A 23,207-nucleotide genomic window follows, 5' to 3' on the forward strand; every position below is an offset into this window, starting at 1 on the left:
AAACGACGCAACAAAGTTGATAGCACAGTAAAGAAGGATGAATTGCAACCAGCTAAATATAGTCCTCATCTCTGGAAGGAACGACAACATCATTACTTTCATTGCCTTTGAGAAGATGCGCAGTCATAGATGCAATGCCTTAAAAATTCTCCCTGTTTGCAAAGAATGGACCAGTCACTTAATTAATAAATGAATCACCTTCCAAAAGATTGACTTCTCAGATGAAGATTTATTAAGAAAAATTCGGAAATTACGTTCTTTCCAACAACTCCACACCATAGCTGCCATTAGCATGAGAGCCAAATGTCGGAGGTTATGTCTGAAATTTTTCCTACGCCATGAGTTACAGATTTGAGACATACTTGAAGGAACAGGGAAAACATTTAGCCTGTCAGCGATCCAAGACCAAATTTGAGAGGTAAAGGGGCAGTTAACTAGCAGATGATCAGTTGATTCAGAGGCACAAGAGCAAAGGACACATCCACTGACATTCTTATTTAATTTCCTTCGAAGGTTCTCCCTGGTATTAAGTTTGTTTGGAAGAGCCAACCATTAGAAGCATTTGATTTTTGATGGAACTTTGCACTTCCAGATCAGATTTGCCATAGGCCATTTTATACCTCTAGAGATAGAAAATGTATGCAAGGAAGATGATGTAAAATTACCCAATTCTTCCAGCGGCCAAACAATTTTTGCCGGATCAGTATTCAATCGGACATCAGTAAGAATAGAGAGCAAGTCAGCTTTTTCCTGCATTACAGCTGCAGAAAGAGAGGTGGTACGAACACGCCAATGCCCCACCCTTGGGTTAAAACAAGAAGCCACTGATCCTTTCTTACCACAGCAACAAGCATAGAGGTTGGGGAACAAAATTTGAGAGGAGCAAAACCAAACCAACTATCATGCCAAAAGAAAATATTCAGACCATTTCCAATATCATATCTTATTTTGTTCCAAATAAGAGGCAGAGATTTGATGACATCCTTCCAAATGTTGGAACAGAGTATTTTAGGCTTCCAATTTTCAGAGAGTTTGAATCTTTTGAAATAAGCACTGGCTACAATTTTCCTCCACCACCCTCGATCTTCGCTTAAGAACCTCCAGCCCCATTTTGCCAATAGGGATTGATTAAAGCATCTTAAATCTTTGATCCCCAGACCACCATCTTCCTTGGGAAGATAGACCTTTGCCCAGGAGACTTTGCAAGAGATGCCATTAGCAAAGTCTGAACCCTTCCAAAGGAAGGCCTGTCTAATTTCATCCAAATTCTTAACAACCCAAGCAGGCAATTTGCAGAGAGACATGAAGTAAACTGGAAGGGATGATGACACAGCATTAATTAAGGTGAGTCTTCTATCAAACGAAATAAATTTGCTTTTCCAAACAGCAAGTTTGGAGTCAAATCTTTGAATAAGATCTTGGACCCCCCAAGATATAAGGATTTCCAAGACCGGAGAAGATATGAGAGGTGGCAGCTTTGTTAAGAAGTTTGCTTAAATAATCAGCTGCAAAAATAAATAGATAGGACGATAATGAATCACCATGCCGAATACCTCTTTTGCAAGGAATGCAAGCCCCATAATCATTATTGAAATGAACAGCCACTTCGGAAGAACTAAGAAGGTTTTCCACCCAGCCACATCATTTATGTGGAAAGCCTCTAAAATGCAGCATTTTCAAGATATATCCAATGTTAATTTTATCAAAAGCCTGAGAAAAGTCCAAGATTGAATGATCGCATTAGCACAGAAGATATTGTCTAAGATTGATCTACCTTTTATGAATAATCTGCATCAAATCCACCATTTCCTAAAGTTATAAAAATTTATTTTGGCTCCAAAAAATGATAATTGACGTGCAATCTTAGCTCTATCTGTCCATAACAAGTTGAGAAACTATACATCATCAGAAGTTTATTTGCGTAATAATCTTGGATTTAACTTAGCATTACCCTTTCCTGCTAGAAATTCTTATAAAATGTAGTACAATTTTGTGAAAGGGCCATATAAATAAGATAGAAATGCTATGAGGTGCTTATTTTATATATACTGATATATCGTATAAATTAAAAAAAAAAATGCTTGCCAAGTCACTATGAGGAGGCCCAAGAATTCCAGCTTATACTTAAGAGGCGCGTCAAAGGAATTTTAAGTGAGGTAAACATAAGCCCCACAGCACTACTCTATTAGAAAAAGGAGTCACCTCAGGTATGTTCTCTATTAAACTTAATCATCAATAATAAACAGCTAGCTCATCATGCTAAGCTAACCAAGATAACACCGAGCAAACTAAGAAGCAAAACATTCAAGGGAGATGCTGTGGATTGGGATGGCGTCCATGCCAAGAGGCTTTCAGGATATTTTCCTTTCTGAATTTTTTTAGATGCATTCACACTGGTATGATAAATTCCTGATATTGCAAAAAAAAAAAAAAAAAAAGCCTTTAATGACACATTTGGCATTCTCTCAACCGAAACAACTCCTTTTTATTCGTCTCTCTCTTCATCTTTTGGGGAAAACCCTCTTTTGTCGAGACTCGAGCAACAAAATCCTAGGAAAATTCTTTCGGGTGCAAGGTCCCATGAGTTGGTCCCTTGTTTCCATCCAGCCAGCACCTCCCTCCATTATATAATCGTGCCAGCCCACCGAGTGCCGAGCTCCAGCCAATGATACTGACGCCGAGATGGCGTGGGGGAGACGGGTTGGTTGCCGAAGTGGGGAAGAGGGAATGTATTCTTGAAGTGGATTAGATTCATCCATCACTCAATGTGTGTGGGGGGGCAAGTGGGAACAACACCACCATGGCCACCCACTCACCACTCGTCGTGTTCCTCTTCAATAACAAAAGCAACCATTATTGGTCCATCACTAAGCAACAAAGCATCACCTTCTCCCTTTTCTCATCCCCCTTTTCACCCCCACTCCCTTTCCCCCTCCACAACATGTACCTGTCTTCATGCACAAGGCCTTCTTTCCTTTGGTGGCTTCATCCCTTCTTTTAGCTTTCTCTTAAACAAATCATAAGTTCTGGGCCCTATGCGCATGATATTTATATCACAAGCTATCGTTCCATGATGGGCAGTGACACAGGAAAGCACCTTTGCTTTTGTGGAGTAAGTGCATGCAGACCATTGCCGGATTGCCCCGCCTGCTTTATTTTTTCTTTTGCTCAATGGAAAGAAGCCAATATATATTCTTTAACATTTACTACCCTAGTGACAGTCTTTTTCTTCATATTGCCACCATTTGCAGTAGCTGGGAAGATTTCATTGCCAGTCTTGAGCCACTATTTGCGATATGTATTGATGAATCCCACCATGAAAGGAGGACTAGCAGACGCTTGTGTTCCCATGACCAGCAACTGGGACTTCACCATCCGCCAGGCGGCGCAGAGCAGCCTGAGCTCAGCCCACCATCTCTTCCGCTGCATCGCAGGGCAAAAGATCGTCAGAAGCTCCCATGAACTGAGCTTGATCGCCCGCGATGCGATCGCCGAATTCGAATCCTTGGTCTCCTTGCTCGATGGCTCGTTGCCGGCCCGCCGTGGAAGGATCCGAAAGGGCCCGCTGCTGAATTCCCCAGGAATAGACCCAGCTGAATTGATGGATCGCCGGGATCCACCGAAGGATGCTATTTTCTCTCTGCCCAACAATGGCGTTCAGTTGCTTCAGCAGCTGCAGGCTCATGCATTGCAGCGATGCTACTCGGAGACCGATGTTGTAGGCTTGAAGAATCCATCGGTGTGCTCGGAGAGTGCCATCGACAGGAGATCGATGCTTCCTTTCGCTCAGCCGATCATTTCATCCAGTAGCATGGGTGGTAATAACATCAGCAAGCAGTTCTTGAGCTACCACTGCTCTACCTCTTCATTTCAGGGGTCTATTGATGGTTCCTCCGTGCTGTCTTCCAAGAGAAAGCATGGAAGTGAAAGGGGCATGATGTGCACTGTGTCGACCGGAGGATGTCACTGCTCCAAACGGAGGTAGGATTGATTTCAGATTTCTTTTATCAAATATTCCATGCAATCCATTTGATTGCTGTTATATAACTTGTTCTCGGTTGAGTTGTGGGAGGGAAATGTTAAATTTGTTTGTGGGAGGCAGCTAAAGCATTTAATGACAGGAAGCTTCGGATTAGAAGAACCATCCGGGTGCCCATGTTGAGCAGCAAATCAGCAGACATACCTTCTGATGATTTCTCATGGAGAAAGTATGGGCAAAAGCCCATTAAAGGATCTCCATACCCAAGGTATCTTTGAGTTTCCAGTTCTAATTACTTTTGATTCATTATGGGGTGCATGGCACTTACAGATAGAAATAAACTTAACCACATATTAACAGTTAATGATTCTTACATGACTCTTGGATTTTTTCTTTCCAACCTTGCTACCAAATTCAACTTAAAAATCTTACCCATCTGTGCGGCCTCTTGCTTTTTATCACAAAGGATTAGTGCCCCATTTGCTGTGGAATGGATAGATAGATAGATAGATAGATAGATAGATAGATAGATAGATGTATGTCAGTCTTTTCTCTTTTTTGCATGCATGAATTATTTGTTCCAACCCTCTATGATCTTCTGTTATGGCTTTCCACCTTTTTAGCTTTCACCACTTTAGATAATGAAGGGTAGAATGTTTTATTTTTTTTTGGTTTAGTGTGGAAAAGACCCCATATATCTTCTTTTAAAGAACGCTTAGAGGATCTCCTCCTAATCTGTTTCCTTCGAATTCTTTCTTAGTCATTCTGCATAGGTCTTGCCTAACTCACTCAATTACTAATTTTACTTTGAATTTCAAAATGACCGTTACAATTTTTGCTTGTGCATATTTCTCATCACCATCATGGTTTTGTCTCTCTATATGATTCTTTATGTTGATTATTGCCAAGATGTTACTTGTCCATCATTAATATATAGCATCCGGCCGAATCTTTCCAACTTGTGGTTGTTGGAATAAAAAGAAACAAGCCAAAAATTGCATTGTTTCAAGTTCAATATATGCTATTATTCTTTGTGTTCATTTGTTTTTATTCAATCTCCACCTTATTCTCCGCAGTGTTTGCTGCCTTGCATCGGAAAAAGTTATGTTCTGCAATGCTTTGTGCAATTAAAATAATCACAAGTACGGAAAGCAAAGAAACACCCTCCTATATATTTCTCATAGAAAATGTCAATAAACTCATCGATTTCTTTTGGAATTAAACCTTGTTAGTTTCAAAAAGTGATATTTTTTGGGGGGATGAATGGGGAGGGGGTTATCCACCTATTTATTGGAAGACTTGAGGAAAAGATTATGCTTTTATGGATCTATAATAGGGTGTTTGAATGGTTGTGTACATTCTCCAACAGTCACCTGAAAACAGATACATGGGACATCTTTTAGCACCAATTTATTCTTCTAGTTTTACATGAAATTAATATGATTTAGTAACAATATGCTGATTAATTTTCCCCCTCCATTCCCAAGGAGCTATTACAAGTGCAGCAGCATGAGGGGATGCCCTGCAAGGAAACATGTGGAACGTTGTTTGGATGATGCAAACATGTTGATTGTGACATATGAAGGTGATCACAACCACCCAAAAATTACATTAGCTACACCTAGCATCATGATCCCTCATTAGCATTGGGAGAAATAATACCCTATACTGAAGGAGAGGGAGGTGGAGATCGGTCTTTATCACAACAAATCTTGCAGTTTAGAGATCATGATGTTGGACGCTTCAATGGAGAAAGCTTGCTTCTGGGAATGTTCACAACTATATAATGAGTACAACTTCATATCCATCCATGGCTTCCTCCATATCTTTTTTGATGAATGGCTTACTCCATATATTGTACATATCATCAGTTCAATGATCAGTTTGACTTGTAAACTGCCAGAACATTGTGTATATTGGTTAAAGCTTATGATATATCGTTGCAATTGTATAATGTGGCATGTAGAGGCTGAGAACTTTCAGCACTTGCTGTTTCATTTGGGAAAGATTGGACATTCAGAACCTGCTGACAAAGTGCACTTTAAAGTTAAATCTCCTACTATAGCATTCTAATTTGCAGCTTTGGGCATATATAAGGCTGAGAACCTAAAGCACTTCTGTTTCAGCTTCCTTCTTGGATCGAACCTAGACTATTGTTGGCGAACCTACTGAAAAAATCCCAATCAAGTCAGCTTCTTCAGTCAAACTAGATATAGATTTTCCTATATTTTCTTCCTTTCACACACACACACACACACACGGGGAAAGAGACAGATCTGCACGAAAATTAAAATACTAGGCCCGAATCAATGGAACGAGCTATGGATAAATGGATATAGGTTGTCTTTTGAGCTTTTTAAGCTCTAAGATTTCTCATAATTTATATAGGATGATCATGATCTCAACACCTCAAGCTCTGTGGAAAATGTGGATTAACAAATTAAGCCTACTAGGTGAATTATTTTATGGGTCGATTGGTGCGAGGTTACTGATGAAATATGTCTTCAGCATTAGCAAGATAGCATCTTAGTTTACAAGAATTCTAGTACAAATTAGCTGTATGCACCAACCATTTTTCTACCACATGAAATTCTTTGTATACCACTTGTGGTGCAGAAAATCTGATGTAAAGTGCACCATCTCATTTGATTGGATCATGTAGTCATCATTTTTCAATGTACATTTAATGCGTATTTAATACCTGTAGTTTTATTTTTTTATTTAAAATTTTGAATGACGAAAATACTCCTTTCCTTTCGAAAAAATTATGACATCTGATGTTGAAATTATGGTTTTCTGTATAGGATGTCATAATTTTTTCACAAGATGTCATAAAGAGAGAAGAACATTTTCATTATTGAAAATTTTATAAAATTTTTGGATGATGAAAATATCCTCTCTTTTTTTAATGACATCCTGTGACAAAATTATGACATCATATGTAAAAAGTCATAATTTCAATGCAAGTTATCATAATATCGGTACAGGATGTCATAATTTTTTTAGAAAGAAAGACATATTTTTGTCATTCAAAATTTTAAACAAAAAAGTATAACAGCATACATTAAATGCATGTTGAAAAGAAATGGTTACATGGCCCAATAGGGTGAAGCGGTGCATTCCACATCGGATTTTCTACGCCACGGGTGGTGTATAAAGAATTTCTCTTCCTACTGTATAAAAGATAAGCAGCTACGGGGTAAGAAGCATGTGCATTTTCTTAGTACTCGCTAAAGCTGAACCCTAGCAAAGCTAGCCGTTGGGCCTTGGGCCATACGATGGATGTTGGGCTCATGAATTTAATCTTAGCAACACAGGAAACCTCCAGCCGGCCGCCACCTTATCACTTGTTGTACTGCCAGTTATAGCTTAATTTATTCTACCTTCAAATAATGCGCAAGCCCAGTGCTACCACTTAACGTCACCGGAAAATTTTGAAGAGGAGAGCTCTCTCTCACCCTAATAAATTTTAACACATCCACCAGAGTCTTCCCATTTTACCAAATAAGACCTCTGTTCCATATTAAATTTGAAATCCCTAGAGCCCTTCCGCTCATGAGGCTTCATACCAAATGATCGAGAGGGAAAGAAATAAGGGAAGTACATCTCTCAATTCTAAGAATGTATTTATCAAATTATATAATAATAAAAACTTAATCACATTGAGAAAAGAGACTTATAATATTTCCTTACTTATGGTATTTCTCATGTGCATTGCACATGCCAATCAACTCTAGAAACTTGGTGCTCTCTTCGTTTGATCTCAGCTCACTAGCAAAGTAATGCTAAGAAATGGGCCCATTGAATACACTTTGAAGAGGTCATAGACACTTAATTGTATAGGATCAAAATTTTCAATTAATAATCTTTGAGCTAATATTTTTGGATGAGATCCTAAAACATTATGTACAACCCAAGGTTCCTATGATTATAATACACCACTACACAAGTTCTTTTAAGGTTGACCAAATGCCGATCATTCTGTGTGTTGAGTCTCACATTCTGTGTGTATCTTGAGAGGTCTTGGATACTCAATCAAAGTGAAGGTCTTGAATTGAAAACTTTTTGAGTAGTTTTTTTTCAGATGAGATCCCAATCATTGCAGACTATACAGTGCATACACAAGCAGCAGCTCTATACATGTTTCTACCAGACTAAAATTGCTGTCAGCTAAGCATATATCAGCATTAATTGACACCATACATCCCCTAAAGCTTGAGAAAAATAATAATTGACATTCTATAAATTTGAGGACACATGCCAAATTGAGTCCTTTTCATTGCCAGATACTCATGGAGCTGGCAACCTAATGATCCTACCCTGGTTGAATCTAAACCTCCCCCACTCCACATAGCATCTTTAATTACAAACAGGGAAGAGCACATGTTCCTTTTGTTCTGCTTTGGTCTCAAGCATCCCTGCTGCAATCGATCGATATCCACAGCCGCTTGGGCGCACAAGCCTACGCGAATCTTTACGGTCTCTAGAGCCTATCACCAACCTAGGATCATGAATGCTCTCATCAACTTGCATGTCTGGTCCCTTTCCGGGTCCCTCAAAGACGTCATCTAGAAACCTAGCCCTCCGAATAATCACCTACCTACGGCTTAAGCAACAGTGGTTGTGTGCGAAAGCTAGTGGCCAATGATGTCCCTTTCCCTGGCTCGTTTCATTGGCTCTGTATTAAATCTATGATACTCCAATATAAGCAACTTTGAGAGAGACGGAAAGCAATGGTCTTGGCTCTACTCTATTGCCCCACAGAAGAAGCAACTACGGCAATTGATGGACTGGTGGAAGGCCCATGGCTCCTAAAAAGTTATTTCTTATCAATCCATCCGTCCTCTTCGAACATCTGTGCACTGGAATTGAGGTTTTAGCTTTTACTCCCACTAAGGAAAAAGATTTGATAAGATAACGCGCAAGACGTTAGAAGCTTTGAGGGACCTGTTGATGGTGGCTGGCGCACAAGTGGCGTCAAAGAGCTCGTCCTGGACGTGGATGGAAAGATAGGCCTGGGACTTGAAGGAATTTTTCACTTTATGGTGAATTGGTGATCAGATATTGCCTACTATCTCCTCTTTAACATGGAATCTGCCTCTGAGCTTTATATCTTGCTTTTTCTCATTATCTATTGAAATGAAGCTGAGTAAAGTGTTCCCCAGTCCCTATCCCTTTTTGGATGGGATATTAGTATTTTAATATTAATATTTATTTTATTTAATAAATATGGATATAGATATAGATATTTATAAATATTCATAATTATATTTATTTTAAATAAATATACATATATATAAATTGAATATTAAAAATATAAATATAAATATAAGTTAGATAATTAAATTTTATAATTATAATATTAAATAAAATTATAAATTAAATTGGATATCCGAATACAAATAAGTTAATTATTTATTCATTTGTACACTCATTTTTTTAATAAATATAGATATAAATATAAATATTATTATTTTTTATATTTAAAATATATATATATAAAAATTAATCGAAATAAATATAATTGGGTCTATTTCCTTCCCCAATATAATATAGGATGGAAAGGCCTAAAGCATTATGAAGAGACAAGCGGATCTCGAACCTTGGCAGATGGATATCCAGCCACCACTGTGAGTAGGTTCCTTTTGTACTGTATATTGACTGCTATTTAATTCTGCCGTAATCCATGATCTTGACCCTGACACAGCTTCATTAACCGCATTGGCCTTCCGGGCAAATTTATTTTATTATATTATTATATAACATTAAGTCCCCTTGTTTCTAGCTTCATACGGCATCTTTTCAAAGAAATAAATAAATACTGAAATGTGACATCCTTTTACGCATTGTTATTGTCCTGTCTGTCGGATTCATTTATAGTAATTTATAAGGAAAACAATCAAGAAAACCTTAGTTTGTAGAAGTAACAGTGTATTAATCAAGTTGTGTCAATAATTAAGTTATTTTAATCAGATGAGGAACTATGGCCATGCAGGCTACCTTTGACCTGCAGTATATGCTGAACACTAGTTTGTTTGAAATTATTTTTTGAACTTCTGGAAGCCCTTTGTAAATTGTTTTGGCATCATTGTTGGTCCGTGCACAAGTCAAACTGTAGAAAGGCAAAGGGAATGCTGGTGGCCAACTTTACCCACCTTGGCACAACTTGAGCTAATACTATCAGAACAAATCCAACAACAAGAAGAATTGTGTGTTTTCATCAAAAAAAAAAAAAAAAGAAAAACTACAATTGAGTTTACCTAGGATGAATTTTGACTAGTTAAATGCAGCCTGATAGCCTAAAGTTACAACTTATCAGACACCTAAATCCATCTTCAAAATAGTTGCATGCAAGCATATTTTATCATCACCCTAACACTGTTATTTCTGCGGACCATTCTTACAATCACATCATATACCTGTTTGCCCTTAAGCATGCAATAATTGCTTGTATGTATTCCTGGATGATCCTATTAGGATCGGATGATCCTACTAGGATTAGGCTGCCAACACAAATCTTCATACTAATCATCTATCACTATCGCTCTAAGGCTAAGACCAAGCCAAACTTCACAATTAAGATATTTTTTAAGTAGAAATGAAAGATTTAAAGGATTAACATGATGAGTAATTTTTTACACGAATATTTTATTTCATCGGAGTAGTTTTACACATCATATGAGCCATGAGATGAGATCTATCCATGTAGGTTGCGAGATTCTACCATATGATACAAGTAAGATAAATATAGAGTTGAGCTTAGTCATGCCTCAATCAACTTGGTTTGGATTCTAGACATGTTGAAGAAAATTATCATTGGGTTAAATTGAGCTTGGGCTAGTATAACCGAAAGAAAAGAAAATTTATTTGTGATTTTAAATTCGATCTTCAAGGATTACAAGAGCACCTGCATTAACTTATTTTTTTATCAATAAAATCAAGAGAAAAAAAATCATTTAGGGCTTCAATCTCGTCAACTTCTTCTTGGATTTGATCTAATCTACCCAAGCCATATCTTCTCCTATTACAATCACTCATAACATTGGTAGGCCCAAATTTTGTTATTTAGGCCAAAAGATCCCAATCATAATGTCAGTGGTGCTGCATGCGTCAAGTTTAGGTATTAAGCCTAATATATTATTATTAATTCATTCACTATCAATTTATAATTTAAAGTCAACCAGTTAGTTAATATCGAGTTTGACTGATTTTTAATAATTTTTATGCATGAATGATGGAAATTTGGGGTTGGAACCACTGCCTTTTATTAATTCTACCCAACTCTACCTTGCGGTAGCTAAAAGAAGAAGAAAAAAAAAATATATATATATATATATATATAATTTTATAATAAAATATTTTTTATTTTTCCAATTAATATTATTAAAAAATTATGAAAAATATTTTTTACTTAATAATTATAAAAATATTTGTCACGTCATTACAAACCACATCCTCGGTATTCAAAACCCAATACCGTAAGGAACTTTTAGTTGTCTCCTGGGGAAAAAAAAAAAAAAAGAAGAAAAGAAAGAAAACAAAACAAAAGGAGGAAGCGGAGCTCTTTTCCCGAATAATACAAAAAAAAAACTTTTTTACCAAAATATATTCAAACCAAACTTATTTACCAAAGTGATGTGAGAGGGAAAAACGCCATTTTGAATGGCGTTTTTCCCCCCGCCACGTCACTCCCCATTTCCACGGTGGCATCGTCCAAAAAAAAAAAAAAAAAGGAAGAAACGCCATTCGGAATGGCGCTTTTAAAAACGCCATTCCAAATGGCGCTTTTAAAAACGCCATTTTGAATGGCGTTTTTAAAAACGCCATTAAAAATGGCGTTTTCCAATTTTCCCACCCAAAAATAAAGGAAAAAATCGTGGAAAAATGGAAAATTTTGTTTTTTAAAATTTGAAATTAATAAATAAATTAAAAATTTTAATTTTGATTGAATTTTAAAATATAAAGATTTGAATTTGTAATTCATTAAAAAAATTAATTTAGATTTTTTATTTCAAATTTTTTTTAAAAGATGTCCAAAAAAATCTTAAAAAATTAAAAAAAATTATCATAGAAAATAAAAAAAGAGAAAAAAATATGAAAGAAATAAAAATTTGAAATTAAATTGAAAAACATCATTCGAAATACTTGTCTTCAAAATTTTTAAGAAAATTAAAAATTATAAAATTTTTAAAAAATAAAAAAAAAGAATTATAATGTAAAAATAAAAAAGAATAAAATTTTAAATATAAATTGAAATTAAAATATTATTTCAAATTACTTTCTCAAATAAAAAATAATAAATTAAAAAAAGATTCAAAAAAATTTTAAAAATAGGCTAAAAAAATTTTATAAAAAAACAAAGAATTGAAAAAAAATAGAAATTATAATTGTAATTGAATAACAAATTTTTTATTTTTTAATTTTAAGAAATAAGAACAAAAATTTTTAAAAAAAATTTAAAAATGACCTTAAAAAATTTATAAAAAGATAAAGAATTGAAAAAAATAGAAATTGTAATTGTAAGGAAAAAAAGGGAGGAAAATTTAATTTATAACTAAATTAATTTAAATATTATTATTTAAAAAATATTTTAAATAAAGAAAAAAAGGGAGGAAAATTTAATTTGAATTAAATTTTGATCAAAAAATAAATCCAGTGTAAAGTTAAAAAATAAGGAAAAATGTGGAAAAAAATTTTTGTAAATTGAACTTTAGAAAAAATAATAATTTTTTAATTAAAGAAAAAGAATACGTAATAGAATGCTAAAAAGAAAAAAATGGAAGAGAAATGAAATTATAATTTCAAATGATAACTATTTTAAAATAAATAAAAAAAGTATCATAGGAAAATAAAAAAATAACAATAAAATAAGAATTATAATTATAAATTTTAAAGAAATTTAATTTTAATTTAAATTAAAAATTATCATTTAAATTATCATTTTCATTATTTAATTTAATTTATTTATTAAAAGATTACAAATACATAATATAAAAAATTGTAAGAAAAGTAGATTTATATTTTTTAGTCGACCCCATGAATCGACTCATGGCTAAAAGAGTTTAACGGCACGCAAAATTTTTGACTGCGACACTCTGTGAGTCGATCCCTTGACTTTTTTTCTGGTAATTTTTATTTTTTAAATTTTATAAATAGAGGAAGAGGGAGAGAGGAGGCAGCTCACCGTCGTGCTGTCGGAGAGACGCCGGAGTAGGGAGAAGAGGGAGAAAGAAGAAGAGGGAGAAAGGAGAAAACGCCGTTTCCTTCGGTGTTTTTTTATTCTTTTTCTTTTTTCTAAATTTTTTAAATTTTTTTTCATAATTTGTTTAATTATTTGTTTTAATTTATTAATTTTTTTAATGAGGATAGTAATTTGAATGATAATTTTTAATTTAAATTAAAGATAATTTTTTGTTTTAAATTATAATTTCTATTTTATTACCATTTTTTATCTTTTATTTACTTTTTTTATGATATATTTTTTAATTTAATTTGTAATTTTTATAATTTAAAAATATAATATTAGTTTTCTTTCATTTTTATGATATATTATGTATTCTTTTCCTTTACTTAAATTTGTAAAGGAAGAAGGAGAAGATCGAGAAGGGAGAAGGAGAAGGGAGAAGGAGGGGAAAAATGGGTTTGGGGAGGGGAGAGAATGGCGTTTTCTCTTTTTTTTATTTTTTATTTTTTTTAATATCTTTACTTATCTATTTGTAATTTTTTAATAAATAAATTTAATTAAATAATAAAAATAATAATTTAAATGATATTTTCTAATTTAAATTAAAATTAATTTTTTTTAAAATTTATAATTATAATTCCTATTTTATTATTATTTTAATATTTTTTTATGATATTTTGTTTAAAATTTATTTTAAAAATTTTATCATTTCAAATTATAATTTCAGTTTTCTTTTATTTTTATCTTTTTAGCATTCTATTACGTATTCCTTTTCTTTACTTAAAAATAGACTTATTTTTTCTAAAATTCAATTCAAAGAGCAACATTTGATATATGGGGATGGCATCTGGGGGATGTACGAAGAAGAAGACGCTGCCATCTGTAGATGAAAAGGCGGTGGCATCTGTGCAGCATCAAATGATGACATATGCGGTGATGGCATATGTGAAGCATATGGTGACGGCGTATAACTCATATCTGGCGCCCGAACTGCTCCATACCAAAGCGCACAGGTATGTGGATCAACACCAATCACCACCAATGTTCTGAAACCTGTTCTCTCCATCTCCCGCAGTATCTGAATCCGCTCGTCCTCATCAGTCGTAGATAAAGCACGACGAGCGTCCAACACGAGATCCGACATAGAATAAGTCTATAAAATAAAAATAGAACAGTTAGTATAAAACAATCAGTATAGTGTACAATATAAAACAAAAATATAACACAAATAACATGAAGTAATTTTCATAATCTTACCAAAAGACGTATAGTAGAACTCTCGCCCTCGTATCCAGAAACTGCATACTGAGACTGTCCAATGACTCGCACCGTAATGCTAAAAAATCAAGTCATGTAGTCATCAGTATATGAACGGCCTCTCAAAATAGAATCACCATGAACAATGTGATCTCGACGTGCATCCCAAATATCGATGAACAATGTGATCTCGATGTGCATGTCTGATACGCCAGTCGATACGAACTCTCCCTCGTCGATCAATACGATGAAGTCCCTGACTGGTATCAAACTGCTCTGGACTCACAACCAATCGAGACGGAGCCCACCGCCGGGAGAGACGGGGGCTGAGGACCGCCGTCGGGACGCGGGGGCCCGCCGTGGCCATCGAGATGCGGGGCTCGGCCCCGAGAAGTACGGCCCGCCGACATAACATTTTCTCTCCTAATGTTCTGAGACACATTCGAGTATGTGTATCCATATGCACAAATCATAATATCCAATAATTTAAAATTAAATAATATAAAATAAAATCAATATTTAATATTATTCAATAGAATCAAAATGTTAAATATATCAAAAAAAATAGTACAACAAAAATGTAAAAATACTAAATACAAATACAACAAAGACTAAGTCCCACAAGGACGTCGCGGCGCCCGTGGTCGCTTGGACCTTCTCAGGAAGGTCCTCGCCGGCTGCTCCTGCTGTGATGGCTCCTCTCCTATATCAGTAGAGGAGATCTGCTGATCATGCTGCTCAGGAATAACTGATGCTGTCGGATCATCTACGGACTGAGAGACCCGTTCAACTCTCTCATCTGGATACACGGATGGACCTGAAAAAAAAGTATCATACTCATGTGGCCAACTGGTACCCGGTGATGGCATCTGGGGGATGTAGGACGAAGAAGACGCTGCCATCTGTGGATGAAAAGGCGGTGGCATCTGTGCAGCATCGAATGATGACATATGCGGAATATGCGGTGATGGCATATGTGAAGCATATGGTGACGGCGTATAACTCATATCTGGCGCCCGAACTGCTCCATACCAAGGCGCACAGGTATGTGGATCAACACCAATCGCCTCCAATGCTCCGGAACCTGTTCTCTCCATCTCCCGCAGTATCTGAATCCGCTCGTCCTCATCAGTCGTAGATAAAGCACGACGAGTGTCCAACACAAGATCCGACACAGAATCAGTCTATAAAATAAAAATAGAACTGTTAGTATAAAACAATCAGTATAGTGTACAATATAAAACAAAAATATAACACAAATAACATGAAATAATTTTCGTAATCTTACCAAAAGACGTACAGTAGAACTCTCGCCCTCGTATCCAGAAACTGCATACTGAGACTGTCCAATGACTCGCACCGTAATGCTAAAAAACCAAGCCATGTAGTCATCAGTATATGAACGGCCTCTCAAAATAGGATCACCATGAACAATGTGATCTCGACGTGCATCCCAAATATCGATGTACTGTGCATGTCTGATACGCCAGTCGATACGAGCTCTCCCTCGTCGATCAATACGATGAAGTCCCTGGCTGGTATCAAACTGCTCTGGAATGTCCTGAGTCTGACCAAACTGCCGCAGGACACGATCGGGAAGATGCCACTCTACCACATCAAAACAAATAAGTGGCACCCTAGCAGTCCATATGTCGTGTCCAACTGTACACATCTGCGGCAGTATAGCCAATATCCCATCTGTATATGGCTTCCACAAAAACTGATATAATATAATTAAAATAAAAAAATTAATATAAAATTATAATAGATTATGAATACTGTAAATTGATATTTGTAAAAAATTCAAAATTTACCCGTCTAGATGTATCAACTAATGTATCCAACTGGCATCTATAAACCCGTGCCACTCTTGTCGATACGTGATGAACGTTGAATGCAACGTTCCATCTGTTTCACAGTGTACTAATATTAAATAAATTTAAAATAATAAAATTTAAATAAAAAAAAATATTTCGATACCTGTATCCTAATGGTCCGTCTAGTCTGAATGGAACATCAGGATCCTGCTGCTCTGATGGCATCTCAAGCAACTGTCGTCGTAATGGACTGATAGTCGGCATACGCTCCCATACCCAAATCTGCAAAATTTAAAAATTAAATAAATGATATATCGAATGTAAAATATAATTAAATATTAAAAATTAAAAATTTTAATTCACGTACCTGTAATAATACAAGATAACCGCCAATCTCGCTCTGATCAGCATAGGAACCCCGACACATAGCTCGGTATAGACAAGCTAGTACTGCACTGCCCCAACTGAGTCGACGAGCGAAATCTAAATCCTCTAATAATGGCAAAAACATCAACTTCATCTTATTCGATGAAGTATCAGGTAACAAGACACCACCTAACAATCGCAGCACCTGACCCCTAACATACTGCTGCACCATCTCCTCTGGTGCATCATCCGCAATATGAAAATGACGATAACGATCATCTAAACACTCAATCCTGAGTCGTGAATGATCAAAAAAATGTGCGTCGGGCTCAAACCCTAACAACCGCAAGCACAAAGCCTGCCACTCCGGAATGGAAAGTGTGGGATCAACTCCGGTAACTGGATCTCCATCAACTGGTAGTCCAGTAAGGATGCTGACATCCTGTAAACTGATGGTCGCCTCACCAAATGGAAGATGAAATGTGTGTGTCTCTGGACGCCATCTCTCAAGCATAGCAGTAATAAGACCAACATCCATCTGTATACGACCGATCCGATATACTCCATAAAATCCCAGATATCGTAAATAATCTAACACTCTATCTGGGATATCCTCTGTCCTCCAGAAATCTGCATCGGATCGTCGTAGACGAAGATGTCTGGACTCCTGCAAGAAAATATACTAATTAGATATCGTACATGATTTTTAAAATAAAAATTTAAAAAGTAAATAAGATTGTAATGCTTACGCCGCCATCTAAAATAGTCTGTGATCGATGGTGCTCCTGCAATGTAAGAATGCTGCTGTCTCGGGGACCGGGATATCGTGGATCGTAAGCCATAATACGCTGTCTCAAGCAATATTATCACAGATGTATTAAAAAAAATAGATAATATATTTTAATTTTTTTTTAAATACAATATTATCACACAATACAACTTAAACACAAAATTCAGTTCATCCCAACATATTAAACACGAAAATTCAAATACAATCCCGCCCTGGCCACCGGGGCTGGGGCCGGGCCCACCATCGGGATGCGTGGCTCGCCGCCGGGAAGAATGGCCCGCCGCCGACCGTCTGTGGCCGGCGGCCAAGGAGAAGGGAGAGAGAGAGGAAGAGAGAGAGGAGGGGGCCTCGGTCCACCGCCGGCCGACTGTGGGCGGCGGCCAAGGAGAAGGGAGAGAGAGAGGAAGAGAGAGAGAAGGGGACCGGGGGCCACCGCCGGGACGCGGGACCGGTCGCCAGGATGCGGGACCCGCCGCCGGGACGAGCGGCCCGCCGCCGGCCGTCTGTGGCCGGCGGCCAAGGAGAAGGGAGAGAGAGAGAGGAGGGGGCCGGAGGCCACCGCCGGGACGCGGGGCCCGCCGCCGGGATGCGGGGCCCGCCGCCGGCCGTCTGTGGCCGGCGGCCAAGGAGAAGGGAGAGAGAGAGGAAGAGAGAGAGAGAAAGGAGGGGGCCGGGGGCCACCGCCGGGACGCGGGACGCGGGACCCGCCGCCGGGACGCGGGGCCCGCCGCCGGGAGTCTGTGGCCGGCGGCCAAGAAGAAGGGGAGAGAGAGAGGAAGAGAGAGAGAGGAAGAGAGAGGAGGGGGCCGGGGACCACCGCCGGGACGCGGGACCCGCCGCCGGGGCGCGCGGCCCGCCGCCGGCGGTATGTGGCCGGCGGCCACGGAGAAGGGAGAGAGAGAAGAAGAGAGAGAGGAGGGAGCCGGGGGCCACCGCCGGGACGCGCGGCCCAGACGGCCGGCGGCCAAGGAGAAGAGAGGGAGAGAGGAAGAGAGAGAGAGGAGGGGGCCGGGGGCCACCGCCGAGACGCGCGGCCCGCCGCCGGGACGCGCGGCCCGCAGCCGGGACGCGCGGCCCGCCGCCGGCCGACTGTGGGCGGCGGCCAAGGAGAAGGGAGAGAGAGAGGAAGAGAGAGAGAGAGAGAGAAGGGGGCCGGGGGCCACCGCCGGGACGCGGGACCCGCCGCCAGGACGCGGGACCCGCCGCCGGGACACGCGGCCCGCCGCCGGCCGTCTGTGGCCGGCGGCCAAGGAGAAGGGAGAGAGAGAGAGGAAGAGAGAGAGAGAGGAAGAGAGAGAGGAGGGGGCCGGGGGCCACCGCCGGGACGCGGGACCCGCCCCCGGGACGCGGGACCCGCCGCCGGGACGCGCGGCCCGCCGTCGGGACGCGCGGCCCGCCGCCGGCCGTCTGTGGCCGGCGGCCAAGGAGAAGGGAGAGAGAGAGAGGAAGAGAGGAAGAGAGAGAGGAGGGGGCCGGGGCCACCGCCGGGACGCGGGACCCACAGCCGGGGCGCGCGGCCCGCCGCCGGGACGCGCGGCCCGCCGCCGCCAGTCTGTGGCCGGCGGCCACGGAGAAGGGAGAGAGAGAGGAAGAGAGAGAGAGAGAGGAAGAGAGAGAGGAGAGGGGGCCGGGAGCCACCGCCGGGACGCGCGGCCCGCCGCCGGGACGCGCGGCCCGCCGCCGGGACGCGGGCCCCGCCACCAGGATGAGAGAAAGAGAGAGAGGGGAAGAGGGAGAGAGAAAGAGGAAGATGGAGAGAGAGGCAGGAAGAACTCACCGCCGCCGAGACCTCGCCGCCGTGCCGCCGTGCCGCCGTGCCGTCGGAGAGACGCCGGAGAAGATCAAGAAGGGAGAAGGGAGAAGGGAGAAGAGGAGAAGGAGAAGGGAGAAGGAAGAAGGAGAGGGGAAAAGGGATCTGGGAGGGGAAAACGCCATTCTCTATGGCGTTTTCCCCCCTTTTTTTTTATTTCTTTTAATTAAAAAAATATTTTTTTATAAATATCTTATTCCATATTTTTTCTCAATTTTTAACTTTACACTGTATTTTTTTTTTATCAAATTTTAATTCAAATTAAAATTTAATTTTTCCACCCATTTTTTTTTCTTCATTTAAATTATTTTTTTAAATAATAATGTTTAATTTAATTTATTAATTAAAATATTATTTTTAATTTCAATTACAATTTTAATTTTTATTTCTTATTTTTTTAAGTCACATTGATAAAATATCCTAACAAAGAAAATGTAATTAATTTAATTTTATTTTATTCTTTTATGATATATTTTTTCTAATCTAATTTATAATTTCTATATTTTTAAATTTTAATTTTTATTTTTTTTTATTTTTATCTTTTTTATATTCTACTAGTATTTCTTTTTCTTTTATTTAAAATAATTTTTAAAAATTTATATTTAAATTAATTTTGTTATTTAAAATATAATTTTTAATTTCATTTACAATTATAATTCTTATTTATTAAAATTAAAAATTATAAACTTTGTTCTTCAATTACAATTATAATTTCTATTTTTTTTCAATTCTTTATATTTTTATAAAATTTTTTAACCCTATTTTTAAAAAAATTTTGAATCTTTTTAATAAATTTACTTTTAAATTTCCGAAAGTAATTTGAAATAATATATTTATTTCAATTAATATTTAAAATTTTATTTCTTTTAAATTTTGAATTATAATGCTTGTTCTTTGATTATTTAAAAATTTTTATTTTTTTCAATTCTTTATCTTTTTATGAAATTTTTTTAGGTCATTTTTAAATTTTATTTGAAAATTATTTTAATTAAATTAATTTTATTCTTATAAAATATATTTAAAAAATATTTTTATTTCAATTAAACATTAATTTTTTTTTTTGGTTATAAATTTATAATTGTTATTTTTGTTGACTTTTTAAAAATTTTCACTTTTCAACTTTTTTAACTTTTCATAATTTTTTAACTTTTTAATGTATTTTTTTATCAAAATTTATTTCAAATTTACTTTTTTTAAGTCACATTTATAAAATACCCTAACAAAAAAATTGTAATTAATTCAATTTAATTTTATTATTTTATGATATATTTTTTCTAATCTACTTTATAATTTCTATATTTTTAAATTTTAATTTTAATTTTTTTCCATTTTTATCTTTTTTATATTCTATTAGTATTTTTTTTCTTTTATTTAAAAAATACTTTAAAAATTTATATTTAAATTTATTTAGTTATTTAAAATAAAATTTTTAATTTTATTTACAATTATATTTCTTATTTTTTAAAATTAAAAATTATAAACTTTGTTCTTCAATTTCAATTATAATTTCTATTTCTTTCAATTCTTTATGTTTTTATAAAAATTTTTAACCCTCTTTTTAAAAATTTTTTGAATCTTTTTAAAATAAATTAATTTTAATTTCCGAAAGTAATTTGAAATAATATTTTTATTTTTTTCATATTTCTTTCTCTCCTTTTTTTTATTTTCTATGATAATTTTTTTTTTATTTCTTAAGATTTTTTTTGACATCTTTTAAAAAAAATTTGAAATAAAAAATCTAAATTAATTTTTCTAATGAATTACAAATTCAAATCTTTATATTTTAAATTTCAATCAAAATTAAAATTTTAATTTATTTACTAATTTCAAATTTTAAAAAACAAAATTTTCTAATTTTCCATTCAAAATGGCGTTTTATATTTAAATTAATTTAGTTATTTAAAATATAATTTTTAATTTTATTTATAATTATAATTCTTATTTCTTAAAATTAAAAATATAAACTTTGTTCTTCAATTACAATTATAATTTCTATTTTTTTCAATTCTTTATGTTTTTATAAAATTTTTTAACCCTATTTTTACAAATTTTTTTAATTTTTTTAAAAAAATTAATTTCTAATTTCGGAAAGTAATTTGAAATAATATTTTTATTTCAATTAATCTTTAAAATTTATTTTTTTTTTAATTTTTAATTAAAATTCTTTTTCTTTGATTACTTCAAATTTTTTTTAAAAAATTTTTTAAGATAAATATTTCGAATGATGTTTTTCAATTAAATTTCAAATTTTTATTTCTTTCATATTTCTTTCTCTTTTTTTTATTTTCTATAATAATTTTTTTTTTCTTATGCTTTTTTAAATTAATTACAAATTAAAATCTTTATATTTTAAATTTCAATCCAAATTAATTTTTTAATTTATTTACTAATTCCAAAGTTTAAAAAACAAAATTTTCTATTTTCCCACGATTTTTTCCGGTGGGAAAATTGAAAAACGCCATTTTGAATGGCGTTTTTAAAAACGCCATTCAAAATGGCGTTTTTAAAGACGCCATTTGATATGGCGTTTTTTGATGTTTTTTTTTTTTTTCCTTCGGGCGATGCCAGCGTGGAAATAGGGGCTGACGTGGAAGGGGAAAAAACGCCATTCAAAATGGCGTTTTTTTCTTTTGCATTAGTTTGATAAATAAGTTTCGTTTTGATATATTTTGGTAAAAAAGTTTTTTTTTCGTATTATTTGGGAAAAGAACTCGAGGAAGCGTGTAGGGCTTTTGGCATCTGAAGCCCCCTGGCCGGCCTGACAGCGGAAGGAAATAAGAAAACTTGTTTGTGATTCCGGAAAGCCCGGATGAACACAGCATAAACCATTAACGATCCCTGCAGCTGGTGGTACCATAGATGTCAATAGATCATGCGCCCACCCGGTGAAAAAATCTCGACAATACCGTAGCGGAGGAGATCCCCAAGATCTCATTTCCACACCATAAAGCTGGTGCGCATTTATTTGGTACGGCCGCATCACATGCAACCACGAACGCACCACCTCAAGTTTGGCCGCGTCACATGCGACCAATAACCTCCCCCCCCCCCCCCCCCCCCATCCATTGCCCTGCACCTTGTGATTCTTTAAATCCAATCATCTAATATCATTCTATCTTCCACCACCACTCATTAAATTTTAAGTCCAATCATTTGTATCAATCATTGCATTTTTTTTTTTTGATATTTTATATAAAATCAAATCTCACAATTCTACTAATTTCTGTTGCTCATTTTACGTGAAACTAAACCTCATATATAATTATGAATGTATGAGATGATTTAACTCCATTGAGAAGTGCAATGCATTATTATCCATTCTTTTTAAATGTGCCGCATTCTACCACTCCATTCTCAGAGCCCACTCTTCTAAATTTGTGATGTATCTTGCTCCTTTGAAATTCAAAGTTCAATGAAAAAACTTCAATTATTTATCACGTCTCAAACATTTTGCCCGTGATTGGCATATGATTTGACCATACATTCTTTAGGATAAAGTTCTAGAAAATATGCAAGGCCCGTAGATTAAACATGACGTAGATATTTTTGGATAATGTGATCTTTATTTTAGAATAAGATCAAATTATTCCATCATTAATAAGTAACCGGTGTTGTCTGATTATAAATTTTTACTATTTGACTATCCCTCTTGTCACCAATAATTTTGAGCCATAAAAATTTATAATTAATGCCCAATAGACCAATATATATTATATATTATATATCATTGAAGGAAGAGTTCTATTCAAGAATAATTTCAAATAACTTATTTGCTATTTTATGATAAGCATGATTTGAATCCGATAATAATTATCTTTTTTACTTTTCTATAGTCACATTCGGCTTGTGATTAGCAAAATATGATATTGTGCTTCGATCCATGGCACCTATAACTAGCAATCCATGATAACATACTTTGACTCCCAGTGAGGCTATCCATAATGTTTTGCTTTAATTTGTGACCAGCAATTCATAATATCATGATTAGTTCATATATCTCTAAT

At 36.1% G+C, this 23,207-nt stretch overlaps 2 protein-coding genes across 2 annotated transcripts; one reads left to right on the plus strand and one right to left on the minus strand.

The window, feature by feature from the left end:
- The first annotated feature begins 2,941 nt into the window (after positions 1-2,941).
- On the plus strand, positions 2,942-6,017 carry LOC105054025 (probable WRKY transcription factor 17). Its single transcript, XM_073246250.1, has 4 exons — positions 2,942-3,112; positions 3,252-3,981; positions 4,122-4,247; positions 5,467-6,017. Exons 2-4 carry the CDS (start codon positions 3,305-3,307, stop codon positions 5,621-5,623), a joined length of 960 nt encoding a protein of 319 aa, XP_073102351.1. The 5' UTR covers positions 2,942-3,112; positions 3,252-3,304; the 3' UTR covers positions 5,624-6,017.
- An 8,905-nt stretch (positions 6,018-14,922) lies between these two features.
- LOC140852496 (serine/threonine-protein phosphatase 7 long form homolog) lies at positions 14,923-19,305 on the minus strand. The gene is made up of 7 exons (XM_073245732.1): positions 19,171-19,305; positions 17,353-17,451; positions 16,605-17,270; positions 16,401-16,519; positions 16,235-16,328; positions 15,709-16,140; positions 14,923-15,604 (listed from the first exon to the last, which is right to left on the minus strand). The coding sequence occupies exons 2-7, from the start codon at positions 17,443-17,445 to the stop codon at positions 15,032-15,034; spliced, it is 1,977 nt and encodes a 658-aa protein (XP_073101833.1). The 5' UTR covers positions 17,446-17,451; positions 19,171-19,305; the 3' UTR covers positions 14,923-15,031.
- Positions 19,306-23,207: the final 3,902 nt, after the last annotated feature.

Source organism: Elaeis guineensis, chromosome 11 (genome assembly GCF_000442705.2).
Source record: "Elaeis guineensis isolate ETL-2024a chromosome 11, EG11, whole genome shotgun sequence".
Taxonomy (NCBI): domain Eukaryota; kingdom Viridiplantae; phylum Streptophyta; class Magnoliopsida; order Arecales; family Arecaceae; genus Elaeis; species Elaeis guineensis.